At 42.4% G+C, this 14,859-nt stretch overlaps 1 protein-coding gene across 1 annotated transcript in view; it reads right to left on the bottom strand.

The window, feature by feature from the left end:
- The window catches only part of LOC126106464 (cytochrome P450 4C1-like), a 191,635-nt gene that overhangs the window by 116,852 nt on the left and 59,924 nt on the right, over positions 1 to 14,859 (bottom strand). The window contains exon 2 of the mRNA XM_049912748.1: positions 12,974 to 13,223. Coding sequence (XP_049768705.1) covers positions 12,974 to 13,188 — 215 coding nt within the window. The 5' untranslated portion in view covers positions 13,189 to 13,223. The remainder of the gene's footprint in view (positions 1 to 12,973; positions 13,224 to 14,859) is intronic.

Raw genomic sequence — 14,859 nt, 5'->3', positions numbered from 1 at the left:
GAGGTCAGTTCGTGCACAAAATCCTGCATCGGCAACAGTCTTGCAATTGTTGTTGTTGTGGTCTTCAGTCCTGAGACTGGTTTGATGCAGCTCTCCATGCTACTCTATCCTGTGCAAGCTTCTTCATCTCCCAGTACCTACTGCAACCTACATCCTTCTGAATCTGCTTAGCGTATTCATCTCTTGGTCTCCCCCTACGATTTTTACCCTCCACGCTGCCCTCCAATATTAAATTGGTGATCCCTTGATGCCTCAGAACATGTCCTACCAACCGATACCTTCTTCTACTCAAGTTGTGCCACAAACTTCTCTTCTCCCCAATCCTATTCAATACTTCCTCATTAGTTATGTGATCTACCCGTCTAATCTTCAGCATTCTTCTGTAGCACCACATTTCGAAAGCTTCTATTCTCTTCTTGTCCAAACTATTTATCGTCCATGTTTCACTTCCATACATGGCTACACTCCATACAAATACTTTCAGAAATGACTTCCTGACACTTAAATCTATACTCGATGTTAACAAATTTCTCTTCTTCAGAAACGCTTTCCTTGCCATTGCCAGTCTACATTTTATATCCTCTCTACATCGACCATCATCAGTTATTTTGCTCCCCAAATAGCAAAACTCCTTTACTACTGTAAGTGTCTCATTTCCTAATCTAATACCCTCAACATCACCCGACTTATTTCGACTACATTCCATTATCCTCGTTTTCTTTTTGTTGATGTTCATCTTATATCCTCCCTTCAAGACACCATCCATTCCGTTCAACTGCTCTTCCAAGTCCTTTGCTGTCTCTGACAGAATTACAATGTCATCGGCGAACCTCAAAGTTTTTATTTCTTCTCCATGGATTTTAATACCTACTCCGAATTTTTCTTTTGTTTCCTTTATTGCTTGCTCAATACACAGATTGAATAACATCGGGGAGAGGCTACAACCCTGTCTTACTCCCTTCCCAACTACTGCTTCCCTTTCATGTCCCTCGACTTATAACTTCCATCTGGTTTCTGTACAAATTGTAAATAGCCTTTCGCTCCCTGTATTTAACCCCTGCCACCTTTAGAATTTGAAAGAGAGTATTCCAGTCAACATTGTCAAAAGCTTTCTCTAAGTCTACAAATGCTAGAAACGTAGGTTTGCCTTTCCTTAATCTTTCTTCTAAGATAAGTCGTAAGGTCAGTATTGCCTCACGTGTTCCAGTATTTCTACGGAATCCAAACTGATCTTCCCCCAGGTCGGCTTCTACTAGTTTTTCCATTCGTCTGTAAAGAATTCGTGTTAGTATTTTGCAGCTGTGGCTTATTAAACTGATTGTTCGGTAATTTTCACATCTGTCAACACCTGCTTTATTTGGGATTGGAATTATTATATTCTTCTTGAAGTCTGAGGGTATTTCGCCCGTTTCATACATCTTGCTCACCAGATGGTAGAGTTTTGTCAGGACTGGCTCTCCCAAGGCCGTCAGTAGTTCCAATGGAATGTTGTTTACTCCAGGGGCCTTGTTTCGACTCAGGTCTTTCAGTGCCCTGTCAAACTCTTCACGCAGTATCGTATCTCCCATTTCATCTTCATCTACATCCTCTTCCATTTCCATAATATTGTCCTCAAGTGCATCGCCCTTGTACAGACCCTCTATATACCCCTTCCACCTTTCTACTTTCCCTTCTTTGCTTAGAACTGGGTTTCCATCTGAGCTCTTGATGTTCATACAAGTGGTTCTCTTTTCTCCAAAGGTCTCTTTAATTTTCCTGTAGGCAGTATCTATCTTACCCCTAGTGAGATACGCCTCTACATCCTTACATTTGTCCTCTAGCCATCCCTGCTTAGCCATTTTGCACTTCCTGTCGATCTCATTTTTGAGACGTTTGTATTCCTTTTTGCCTGCTTCATTTACTGCATTTTTATATTTTCTCCTTTCATCAATTAAATTCAATATTTCTTCTGTTACCCAAGGATTTCTACTAGCCCTCGTCTTTTTACCTACTTGATCCTCTGCTGCCTTCACTACTTCATCCCTCAAAGCTACCCATTCTTCTTCTACTGTATTTCTTTCCCCCATTCCTGTCAATTGTTCCCTTATGCTCTCCCTGAAACTCTGTACAACCTCTGGTTCTTTCAGTTTATCCAGGTCCCATCTCCTTAAATTCCCACCTTTTTGCAGAGTCTTCAGTTTTAATCTACAGGTCATAACCAATAGATTGTGGTCAGAGTCCACATCTGCCCCTGGAAATGTCTTACAATTTAAAACCTGGTTCCTAAATCTCTGTCTTACCATTATATAATCTATTTGATACCTTTTAGTGTCTCCAGGGTTCTTCCATGTATACAATCTTCTATCATGATTCTTAAACCAAGTGTTAGCTATGATTAAGTTCTGCTCTGTGCAAAATTCTACCAGGCGGCTTCCTCTTTCATTTCTTAGCCCCAATCCATATTCACCTACTACGTTTCCTTCTCTCCCTTTTCCTACACTCGAATTCCAGTCACCAATGACTATTAAATTTTCGTCTCCCTTCACTGTCTGAATAATTTCTTTTACTTCATCATACATTTCTTCAATTTCTTCGTCATCTGCAGAGCTAGTTGGCATATAAACTTGTACTACTGTAGTAGGCATGGGCTTTGTGTCTATCTTGGCCACAATAATGCGTTCACTATGCTGTTTGTAGTAGCTAACCCGCACTCCTATTTTTTTATTCATTATTAAACCTACTCCTGCATTACCCCTATTTGATTTTGTATTTATAACCCTGTAATCACCTGACCAAAAGTCTTGTTCCTCCTGCCACCGAACTTCACTAATTCCCACTATATCTAACTTTAACCTATCCATTTCCCTTTTTAAATTTTCTAACCTACCTGCCCTATTAAGGGATCTGACATTCCACGCTCCGATCCGTAGAACGCCAGTTTTCTTTCTCCTGATAACGACATCCTCTTGAGTAGTCCCCGCCCGGAGATCCGAATGGGGGACTATTTTACCTCCGGAATATTTTACCCAAGAGGACGCCATCATCATTTAATCATACAGTAAAGCTGCATGCCCTCGGGAAAAATTACGGCCGTAGTTTCCCCTTGCTTTCAGCCGTTCGCAGTACCAGCACAGCAAGGCCGTTTTGGTTATTGTTACAAGGCCAGATCAGTCAATCATCCAGACTGTTGCCCTTGCAACTACTGAAAAGGCTGCTGCCCCTCTTCAGGAACCACACGTTTGTCTGGCCTCTCAGCAGATAACCCTCCGTTGTGGTTGTACCTACGGTACGGCTATCTGTATCGCTGAGGCACGCAAGCCTCCCCACCAACGGCAAGGTCCATGGTTCATGATACAGGCAGTGTGGCTCAATATTTTTTCCAACGACTTGTAGAGTCCATGCCATGTGTAGTAGCTGCCCTAAGTGTAACACCTCGGTTCAGTTTACAGTGATAAAAGCTACAGAAAGAATAATTTAAAATTAAGAGCAGAATTTTTAGAGGGTAAAATAGTGTAGAATCAGAGTGCGGTAATTGCAGATCAAAATTATAGTATATCAGCAAGTAGTTTAACGTGTAAGTACAGCAAAGCCACGGAAGCTCCGTCATGGAGAAGGCAGAGACGTTACACTCTTGTGATGAAAAACTTATAAAAAGGCCTGATCGTCATTATTGCCGCCTTTTTTTCCTTGATTGTTTCGTTAAAGGCCGGGGAACCCGCGTCAGTCAGCGAGACAATAATTAGATTGGACTTTATCGTGTTAAGATTCACGATAAACTGATTACGGAGATTAAAAGTGATGTAGTGTACGATCTCTGACTGTTGGTGGCAACGCAGTATTAAGGGGATATTAGGACTTTACTGCTAGATTGGAACTTCACGGACATATAGACGACAGAAACTCAAATTATATGCTGATACGAGTGAATTCAAAGGTACCAGTATTCAAATATTAAGCTGTGGACTTTTGAAAGTGTCGTGTGCCGTTAGTTGCGAATCTGGACGTAGAGCGCGTGCATATCGGTATTTGAGGACTATTTAGATTCCTCCAGGGTAGGAACCTTTTAAATAGACCATCATCCATCACCATCTTAATCCTTGAATATAGAGTGAAAGTGAAATACTAGAGTGTTGTACTTATTTCATTTACCTAGTACTAATCAGTGCACCAAAGCTATTCAGCTTTAAGTCAGCACCATCTAGCGGAAAACGTAGGCATTAACAAACACGCTAACTGAAGTGAACTTTTGCGTGTTTTACGGACTGCTTAATATGACATTTTCTCACTCTTTGACGTCCGTACTCCCTCCGAAAGGTGCAGCAGGCTGTCTTAATCATAAAAGGGGAGAGTTTTAGCCGGGCAAATTACTAAATAAAAGCGATATTTACAAGACTCGCAGTAATAGCAAAACACGAGGCCCGCACCTCTTCGGAGAGTCGTCGCTGTCACGTCGGGAAGTAAAGCCGGAATACCTACCGACGATGCGTATCTACGAGCAGACGTCGACGTGGAGTGGGAACCACAAGAGAGTTGGGGATGCTTCGTAAGCCAAGCAAAAGGAGACTCTGCACGATATCAGGAGACAGCCTACCTACCCCGTGACTTTTGTCACCTCGCTGTACGTCATCGCGCTATGCTGGAGACGCTGCCGTCTTCCGAGACGGCAACAGCCTGGGTTTGACGGTTTTCGCTGAAACAACCGGTTTCTGCTTCTATCGGTTTTTCTTCACGCCAGACTGACTGTTAAAACCACTCAAAATAATCTATTTCTGAAAAATCTATTTATTGTTTTTATTCCTTTTATTTTCTGTAATAAATTTTTTGACTCTCTCAGTTTCAAAATAAATAGAATCAAAATATTAAATTAAATAGCGAAATAAAAGTAAACTTGTTCCGTCTACCGTTCGATCATTTTTTCGAAAAGTGATGAGTGGTTAAATACGACAAAAAGTCACCAGCATCCCGCTAGTGATTCTAATTTTTTCATAGTCTGTTCAAAATTAATGTTGTAATTGGTCATCATACCACTGTTTGAACATTACGAAAAATCAGTGCTAAAGGGTGAAAGCTGAAGTTGGAGAAGTCTGTTTTTTATGTTAACGTGTCCGTTTTCGAGGGCTGCGAGCAGATAAAGGCATGCATGCTATGTAGACACAGCCAGCAGACTACCTACTTTTTTTTTATTGTATACCGTGAACTAATTGTTGTTAGTTTTTTAATGTATTACTGTTACAATAACCTCCTTGCTCTTCTTCGTGATTTCATAGAAACGGCAGACAAATGTTTGATCTTTTGAAGCAAACGAAGCACTGTACTTGGTTGCTATGTCACTTGGTAGAAATGTTTCGCAACTGGTATTTGTGCCAGTCTGCAGTACAGCTGGTGCCCGAGGAACTGCCCTCAGTGTTGCCAACTCTAAAAAACCCGAGTCGCTAGATTCAATATCAAAAGTCGCTAGAAAGTCGCTAAAACTGATTTTACTAGGGGTGTACTGAAATTTCCGTGCTGTGAATGGTGCAATAAGCCAGTGGGGGGGTTAATGAAATATTAATAAAAATTGTCTCATACCTAATTGCTATATTGTGTTAATTAAATGACGCATCGCTTGCAACAACATACATATAAAATACACTAATATTTAATTAAACATGTTATCATAATTGACGCAACACATAAATTGTTGTTTCAATCACAGTAGTCAAATATACTAGAAATATACAACTATATTTGTAACAAAAGAAATCAAGAATTCAAATTAGGTTACAAAATATATACATACCGGTATGTGAGCTATTCATCGTCGTCACTCAGAAGATCGAATAACTCTTCTGTTTCATACTCTGACAGAACTGTAGTTGGTATTCACTGAGGCGTGCGAAACTGCAAGCTGAAGAGAGTGACAAATGCAACGGATCACTACCAAATGCTTCAAACCATATTCTCTCTTGAGTTGTTCGTAAAGCCCATTGTTTATTCCAACTATTGCAGAAGCATTATCTGTGCCAATTCCTACCATATTAGCGATTGGAAGTTTGCGATCTTTCAAAGAATTCACAAGAACAGCAGCCAGGTTTCTTGCATCTGCAGTTTCTACTACAGCGAGTTTGATAAATGCTGATCTAATGGTTTGGTTGTTTACACTATAGTACCGTATAACGATACCTAGCATTTTAGATATTGATACATCTGTGGATACATCTATTAGTACACTGCATTTTTGGTCACTTATATCTTCAACCAATTATTGTGTAAAATATGGAGCCAAAACTTCAGTTATAATGTTAGTGCACTTTGCACGATGTAATTGCATGTTTTATCACCGGAAAACACCTTCTTGCACAGTATTGCTAAATGATCTACAGCTAAAATAGAACAATATTCAGCAATAATTAAAGAAAGGGCGGCTTCCTCTCTGCTTGCTATTCTAACTGTAGTTTTCGGAACAATTTTCACAGGTAAGGTGGTTTGTGTTTTTTTAAAATCAATTTTTTGTTTATGTTTAATAATTTTAGAATGATTTTTAATATCACACAATTTAGCATAAAACTCTGTTGGACATACTTGACATCTTGTCTTGGATAAGTCTCCAACGACTGGTTTCAGCCACCCATTGAATTCAGGTTCTGCTTCCCACGCATCCCGATATTTTTGAGCGTACTGCTTCTTCTTCTTCTGCGGTAAATCCATTATGTAAGCCACCACAACATAAGTTTCACCAATTTATAATCACTGAAAATACATTAAAACTCAGGCGAACTAGAGGTCATGAAACAATCTACTCACTCGGTAAATCGATATGAGTCCTACTGTTCATTGTTTAAAACGTAATAATGTCTGAGATACCCCCACCGAATTGTTCTTGCATTACCACTGTGCATGTGTTAATAATTTGACTGCGAGTTAACATTTCGAAAAATTAGAGATTGCTGGACAGAAATGTAATTTATTATACTTAATATTACGTATTTTTTTTGTCAATTCGAAAAATAAAGGGAGTTCAAAAGTTGAAGAATTATAGATCGATACGCTATCGACGATAACAGGCTAGTGGGTAATGAATAATGAGTTGTTCTGTAGTCAAGGTTTTCTTACACTGTAGGCAATTCCGACAATCAGGTTTACTAAATGCTGTACAGTGCTACATGATCTGCTAAGAACTTAATTTAACTTAGTAAATCTAGAACAAAGTCAGTGTAGTACCCATTCTATAGTTAAAATCTTAGTTTTGTTACTGAAAATACTGGACCAAAATAGTTTTGATTTGTACTTCAAAAGTCGTCAGTACTCCAAAAGTCGCCAGATAAGTCCCTAAATAATTTTTGTCGCTAAAAAGTTTTTTTTGTCGCTAAGACGAAGACAATAGTCGCCATTTCTAGCGACAAAGTCGCTAAATTGGCAACACTGACTGCCCTGTAGACCAGCTGGGCACGTGTCCTGCACTCCGCACGCGCACGCGCACCATGGGCCGCGCCACGAGAGGGCAGCAGCAGCGCTCCGCCACTTCTCACGCCACGCGTTTGTTGCTCGTTTCTGTCAGCATTGTTGTTCAAGTAGCACTAATAACTTCTCCCGTTTTGTATAACAACGCAGTATTTCAAACCAAAGTAAATTTTACGAATAAAAATTACTCCCTTTTAAAAAAGGTTCATTTAAAAACGAACAATTTTAGCACTACTAATGTGGCTAATTCATATTTCATTTTTTTTACTCGGTTATTAGTCAAAAATATGAAACAGCTATGATAGCCGAGACCAAACACATACCGAAAAATACCCATTGTTCAAAACTCATATCGGTTTTAACCAGTCCGTTTTTTTCCATCCCTACGACGGCCAAAAGCTGAAGATCAAGGGACAGAGAAAGTATATGAGGATATTGAACGAGTAATACAGTACGTGAAGAGAGAGATGACTGAAATGCAGTTGTAGGGGAAGGAGTAGAAGAAAAGGTTAAAGGAGAATACCGGCTCGGGACAAGGAATGACAGAGGAGGAAGACTAATTGAGCTCTGTAATAAATTTCAGTCAGTAGGGGAGAATACGCTGTTCAAGAATCACAAGAGGAGGAGGTATACTTGGGTGATACGCGAAGATTTCAATTAGATTACATCGTGGTCAGACAGGGATTCCGAAATCAGGTACCCGATCGTAAGGCGTACCCAGGAGCAGATACAGACTCAGATCACAATGTAGTAGTGATGAAGGTTTGGCTGAAGTTTAATAGATTAGTCAGAAAGAATCAATACGCAAAGAAGTGGGATACGGAAGCGCTAGGAACGGCGAAATACTTTTGAACTTCTTAAGGAGTAGCCTAGTAGGTAGTACAGTTGAAGGGGAATGGACACCTCTAAAAAGCTCCATCACAGAAGTTGGAAATAAAAACATAGGTGCAAAGAAGGCAACTGCAGAGAAACCATAGGTAACAGAGGAAATAACTTCAGTTGATCGATGAAAGAAGGAAGTACAAAAATGTTCAGGAAATGCAGGGATACAGAAATACAAGTAGGCGAGGAATGAAATAAATAGAAAGTGCATGAAAGTCAAAATAACCTTAGGTGAAACTAAAATCAAGAGTAGCAACACTAAGAGGACACCAGGAATTCCATTGTTAAAAGCAGAGGAGAGAGCGGATAGGTGGAAAGAGTACATTGAACCCTTCTGTGAGAGGGAAGGTTTGTCTGATGCGGTAGAAGAAGAAACAAGACTCGATTTAGAGGAGATAGGGGATCCAGTATTAGAATCGGAATTCAAGAGAGCTTTTGGGCACTTAGGATCAAAAAAATGGTTCAAATGGCTCTGAGCACTATGGGACTTAACTGCTGAGGTCATCAGTCCCCTAGAACTTAGGACTACTTAAACCTAACTAACCTAAAGACATCACACACATCCATGCCCGAGGCAGGATTCGAACCTGCGACCGTAGAGGTCGCGCTGTTGCAGACTGTAGCGCCTAGAACCGCCCGGCCACCCAGGCCGGGGGCACTTAGGACCAAATAAGGCGGAAGGCTTAGATGAAATTCCATCAGAATTTCTAAAGGCATTGGGGGAAGTGGCAACAAGATGACTATTCACAATGGCGTGCAGGATGTATGAGTCTGGCGACGTACCATCTGACTTTCGGAAAAATATCATCGACACAGTTCCGAAGACTGCAAGAGTTGACAGGTGCAAGAATTGTCCACAATCAGCTTAACAGCTCACGCAACCAAGTTGCTGACAAGAATAATATACGGGTGAAAGGAATGAACAATCTAATGAGTACAGAATGTGGACTGAGAGTAAATGGAAGAGGAGGAGGAGTAGGAGATTAGTGTTTAACGTCCCGTCGACAACGAGGTCATTAGAGACGGAGCGTAAGCTCAGGTGAGGGAAGGATGGAGAAGGAAATCGGCCGTGCCCTTTCAAAGGAACCATCCCGGCATTTGCCTGAAGCGATTTAGGGAAATCACGGGAAACCTGAATCAGGATGGCCGGAGACGGGATTGAACCGTCGTCCTCCCGAATGCGATAAATGGAAGAAAGACGAAAGTAATGAGAAGTAGTAGAAAAGTGAACTGCGAGACACTTAACATCCGGATTGATGGTCACAAAGTAGATGAAGCTTAGAAATTATGGGCCGGCCGTGGTGGCCGAGCGGTTCTAGGCGCTACAGTCTGGAACCGCGCGACTGCTACGGTCGCAGGTTCGAATCCTGCCTCGGGCATGGATGTGTGTAATGTCCTTAGGTTAGTTAGGTTTAAGTAGTTCTAAGTTCTAGGGGACTGATGCCCTCAGAAGTTAAGTCCCATAGTGCTCAGAGCCATTTGAAGCCATTTGAAGCCATTTAGAAATTATGCTACCTAGGCAGTGAAATAACCAATGATGAAAGGAGCAAGGACATCACAAGTTGACTAATACTGGCAAAAAGGGCATTCCTGGTCAAGAGAAGTCAAGTAGTATCAAACGTGGGCGTCAATTTGAGGAAGAAATTTCTGGGAATGTACGTCTGGAGCACAGCATTGTATGGTAGTGAAACATGGACTGTGGGGAAACTCTAACAGAAGAGAACCGAAGGATCTAACATGTGGTGCTACAGACGAATGTTGAAAATCTGGTGGACTGAGAAGGTAAGGAATGAGGAGGTCCTGTGAAGATCCTGAGAGGAAAGGAATATGTGGAAAACACCGACAAGGAGAAGAGTCAGGATGATAAGACATCTGTTAAACCATAAAGGAATGACTTCCACGGTACTAGAGGGAGCTGTATAGGGCGAAAACTGTAGGGGAATACATCCAGCAAATAGTTGAGGACGTAGGTTGCAAGTGCTGCTCTGAGATGAAGATGTTGGTACGGGAAAGCAGGAGAGGAATTCGTGGTGGGCCCATATCAAACCAGTCAGAAGACTGATGACTCAAAAAAAAAAAAAAAAAAAAAGAGCAGTAGCCATGTTTACAGGGCTACACGTCACGCATAAATTCCTCATTTGACGAGCAGTCAGGCAACCCATCACTCTTCAAATGCGCAGCTGAATCACCAAATGTTAACTACATACAAGGTGTCTTTGACTATTTCTAACAGCAGGTGAACTGTAGCAGTTAACATCCTGACAAGTTCATAGCACTGTGGGATCTAACCATCAGTGAGTGGACACCACTGGATACCGTGTGATGTCGGACACATGCGACTAATTAGCATGTAGTTACAGACGGTCCAGTGCAGCGCAGTTCCGGGCACAGACTGGCATAGTCGACATAAAATGGCCTCGACGGCGTACTTAATCTGTAACTCTATTTTTCGAAATGTTCTTCAATCCTTTAGGACGACCGCTTAGGTTGTTAATAAAATTGATGTAACAGAACAGAGCCTTGAGGGGCTACTCCACATTCAACCACTTCAGTATCATTATAGGGTGCTTTCTGTTTTACAGACCGGAAGACAGCCTCCAGTTTTAATTTGTAGGTATGAAAAGAATCATTGTTCAAATGACTTACTGGTTTGCTGCCGGTTGACGTCGTCGAACACCGCCGGTATTTCGACAGGAGCACACCCTGCCATTCTCAAGGCACAAATGCAAGGAAGAAGAATTGTGCAAGGAAATTTAATACCTCCGTTCGCAGAGGAGAAACAAGGAAGACACCACACACAGAACAAGTGTCAACACAAACAAAGATAACCAACATCAGAAATATCGATAGCTACTACACTCCTGGAAATGGAAAAAAGAACACATTGACACCGGTGTGTCAGACCCACCATACTTGCTCCGGACACTGCGAGAGGGCTGTACAAGCAATGATCACACGCACGGCACAGCGGACACACCAGGAACCGCGGTGTTGGCCGTCGAATGGCGCTAGCTGCGCAGCATTTGTGCACCGCCGCCGTCAGTGTCAGCCAGTTTGCCGTGGCATACGGAGCTCCATCGCAGTCGTTTCTGCCTTGGTGCCAATGATGGTCGTATGCGTGTTTGGCGCCGTGCAGGTGAGCGCCACAATCAGGACTGCATACGACCGAGGCACACAGGGCCAACACCCGGCATCATGGTGTGGGGAGCGATCTCATACACTGGCCGTACACCACTGGTGATCGTCGAGGGGACACTGAATAGTGCACGGTACATCCAAACCGTCATCGAACCCATCGTTCTACCATTCCTAGACCGGCAAGGGAACTTGCTGTTCCAACAGGACAATGCACGTCCGCATGTATCCCGTGCCACCCAACGTGCTCTAGAAGGTGTAAGTCAACTACCCTGGCCAGCAAGATCTCCGGATCTGTCCCCCATTGAGCATGTTTGGGACTGGATGAAGCGTCGTCTCACGCGGTCTGCACGTCCAGCACGAACGCTGGTCCAACTGAGGCGCCAGGTGGAAATGGCATGGCAAGCAGCACGAACGCTGGTCCAACTGAGGCGCCAGGTGGAAATGGCATGGCAAGCCGTTCCACAGGACTACATCCAGCATCTCTACGATCGTCTCCATGGGAGAATAGCAGCCTGCATTGCTGCGAAAGGTGGATATACACTGTACTAGTGCCGACATTGTGCATGCTCTGTTGCCTGTGTCTATGTGCCTGTGGTTCTGTCAGTGTGATCATGTGATGTATCTGACCCCAGGAATGTGTCAATAAAGTTTCCCCTTCCTGGGACAATGAATTCACGGTGTTCTTATTTCAATTTCCAGGAGTGTATTAATCAACACGTGAGGTAGCACTAATTCTGTCCCTCTGTTTTTTGATGAGAGACAGAGCCGGATTCCAAGCAGCATTTAAACAAAATCCACCATATCTGTTAATAAGGTTGCTTGATAGTTTGATTTCAACAGCTTTCTTAATAACACTATCCAAATAGCTGGACGTGCAAGCCAGAATCTCCGTGTTGTTGTATTCCATAGGATGACCGGTGTCAAGGCAATGTTCTGCAATACACCAACACGGAGATTCTGGCTTGCACGTCCAGCTATTGGGACAGTGTTATTAACGAAGCTATTGAAATCAAACTATCAATCAACCTTATTAACAGAGATGTTGGATTTTGTTTAAATGCTGCTTGGAATCCGGCTCTGTCTCTCATCAAAAAACAGAGGGACAGAATTAGTGCTGCCTCACCTGTTGATTAATAGTAGCTATCGATATTTCTGATGTCGGTTATCTTTGTTTGTGTTGACACTTGTTCTGTGTGTGGTGTCTTCCTTGTTTACCCCTGTGAACCGAGGTATTAAATTTCCTTGCATCATTCTTCTTCCTTGCATTTGTGCCTCTGGAATGGCAGGGTGTGCACCTCTCGAAATACCGGCTGTGTTCGACGACGTCACCCGGCAGCAAACCAGTAAGTTATTTGAACATTCAGTTCGCCGGGAAAAGTTAAGGTCTCACATCATTGTTCACTTCATTAATACTATAATGCCTCAAGTTACGGAAAATTATTGTATCGCCCAAAATTATGCTACTGATTTCCAGAGATTAGACGTCACGTTTCGTTGTGGCCGACGACGCACCTACCAGATGACATCAGCTTACCTCGTCAAGTCTCCGTAGCGGCGGTGGAGGTCGAACATCTTACGGAGGGTGACCGGCATCTCGAGGAACTCCAGGATGTTCCCGATGATGGGCAGCGTGGGCGGCCCCGGAGCGTCCACGTGGGGCTTGGTGGCCCACTTCCAGCACAGCACCGCCACCAAGATGGCGCAGCACCACGCCGCCAACTGCACCAGCAGCCACCACCACCACGCCATCGGTCGACAGGTAACGGAGGCTCGCAACAACCGACCTGCAGTCAGAAGCACAGCTGGCCACGTATTCTGATGTTTCTCGGTACTGTCAACAGTCAAGTTGAGAAATAATGGCCAGCACCAGATGTTTTGTCAACAATATTGGTGTTTTAAATGTACTGCGTTCAAATAAGGGGTGATCAAAAAGTTTCCGTTTGAAGGCACGCAATTTAGAATCGGTATGGCAGTCAGGCAAAATCGGCACAGTCGTTGAGGCAATCATCCAGCCGACACACCAGGTCGAGAATGCCCATTTGGTAAAACACCGTGTTCCGATGCGTGAATAAGTCGGTAACTGCCAAGTGTGCAGCCTCAGCCTCTCCCGACAGGAATCGGCGACCTTTCAAGGCTTTTCCTGGGTGCTAGCGCTGGCTTTCCACAGATATGCTGCCCCGTACACATTATTAATCCTCTCATGAATGTCTGCCGCTGTTTTACCTTTGGCTACTGTAATGCCACTTCCTCGGACGAGAAATAAAAATCAAAACTTAGCTCCCAATACCCCAAAGATTTCCCCCCAAGTCCCAAATTCCCAGAAAAGTGAATAAGCGAACGACGTTCTATTTATCACTATTATTAGGACAACAACAAGTAATTAAATCAGGAATCTAAGACTTGACAATTTTGCAACCTACGAAAGAAAGATTAAATTTCAGTAAAATTAAAATCAAAATCAAAATCATAATAAATCGCAAAATTAGCATAAATTAACATTCGCAAAGTAGAACCAACGATCCCAAAGAATACTCCGTCTGAGTACTCTTTTTGGTATCGTGAGTAATGACAGTATAATTCAATGCATTCTCACTACGTTACGAGAGTTAACCGAAGCAGGTCATATATTTGAATGCTCGTACATATAGGCGCGCTTAGGTTGTTTTTGAGATTGAATAATTGCGATCTATTATGACGCAGTAATACGATCTTCTGACTTCAAATATCACGGCATTAGAATTCGAACGGATGACTTTTACCTACTAGAATAAAGTGAACTTCTAACTAGATAATTGAACTAAACATTACTTGGACAGTGATTTAGGCAACGAACACTGATAGACAATTTTCATTCATAATAGCCAGGGGTTTATGGAACTTCAGTGATAGGTCCGAAGCATATAACATAAATCCCCCCAACACCTGGGACAGTTTTCTTCTCGAGGCTCGGTTAGGAAGTGACTGATATTGTGCAATAAAACACCCTCTCGTGCCAAGTCGTGCATTTGTTATTTAAAATTCTATCAAATTATTGACATGAAACTTCCGAGTAATAATTAAGCGCAGCGATAATATTTGACTGTAGCGCTCGGCGCTTGTGTAGAATCTTTGACTCAAATAACAAGCCCACTGTTACGATTTCTTAGATACTTGAAATTACGACCAGCTTGTAGGGAATACCTTGTACGGAATTTGTTCTGCATGTGACTGTATAGGTTTTATCATTAATATTTCATCATTAATCAGTTAAACATGGATTACGAAAGATTAATTACGATTCTTGGTGAAGTAAATATCTCACGCACGTCGACATTTCAGTTCAGCACTGTTATTTTATGTAACGTCGTCTTCGTAACTTGATAACGATCTCAACACTCTACCGACTGTCGCCAAGTTTTAGCCGAGGCCAAGTACAAATCA

This window comes from Schistocerca cancellata, chromosome 10, assembly GCF_023864275.1.
Source record: "Schistocerca cancellata isolate TAMUIC-IGC-003103 chromosome 10, iqSchCanc2.1, whole genome shotgun sequence".
NCBI classification, from domain to species: domain Eukaryota; kingdom Metazoa; phylum Arthropoda; class Insecta; order Orthoptera; family Acrididae; genus Schistocerca; species Schistocerca cancellata.
Note: the sequence above shows the minus strand (reverse complement) of the source record. Positions and strands in the feature narration are given on the sequence as shown.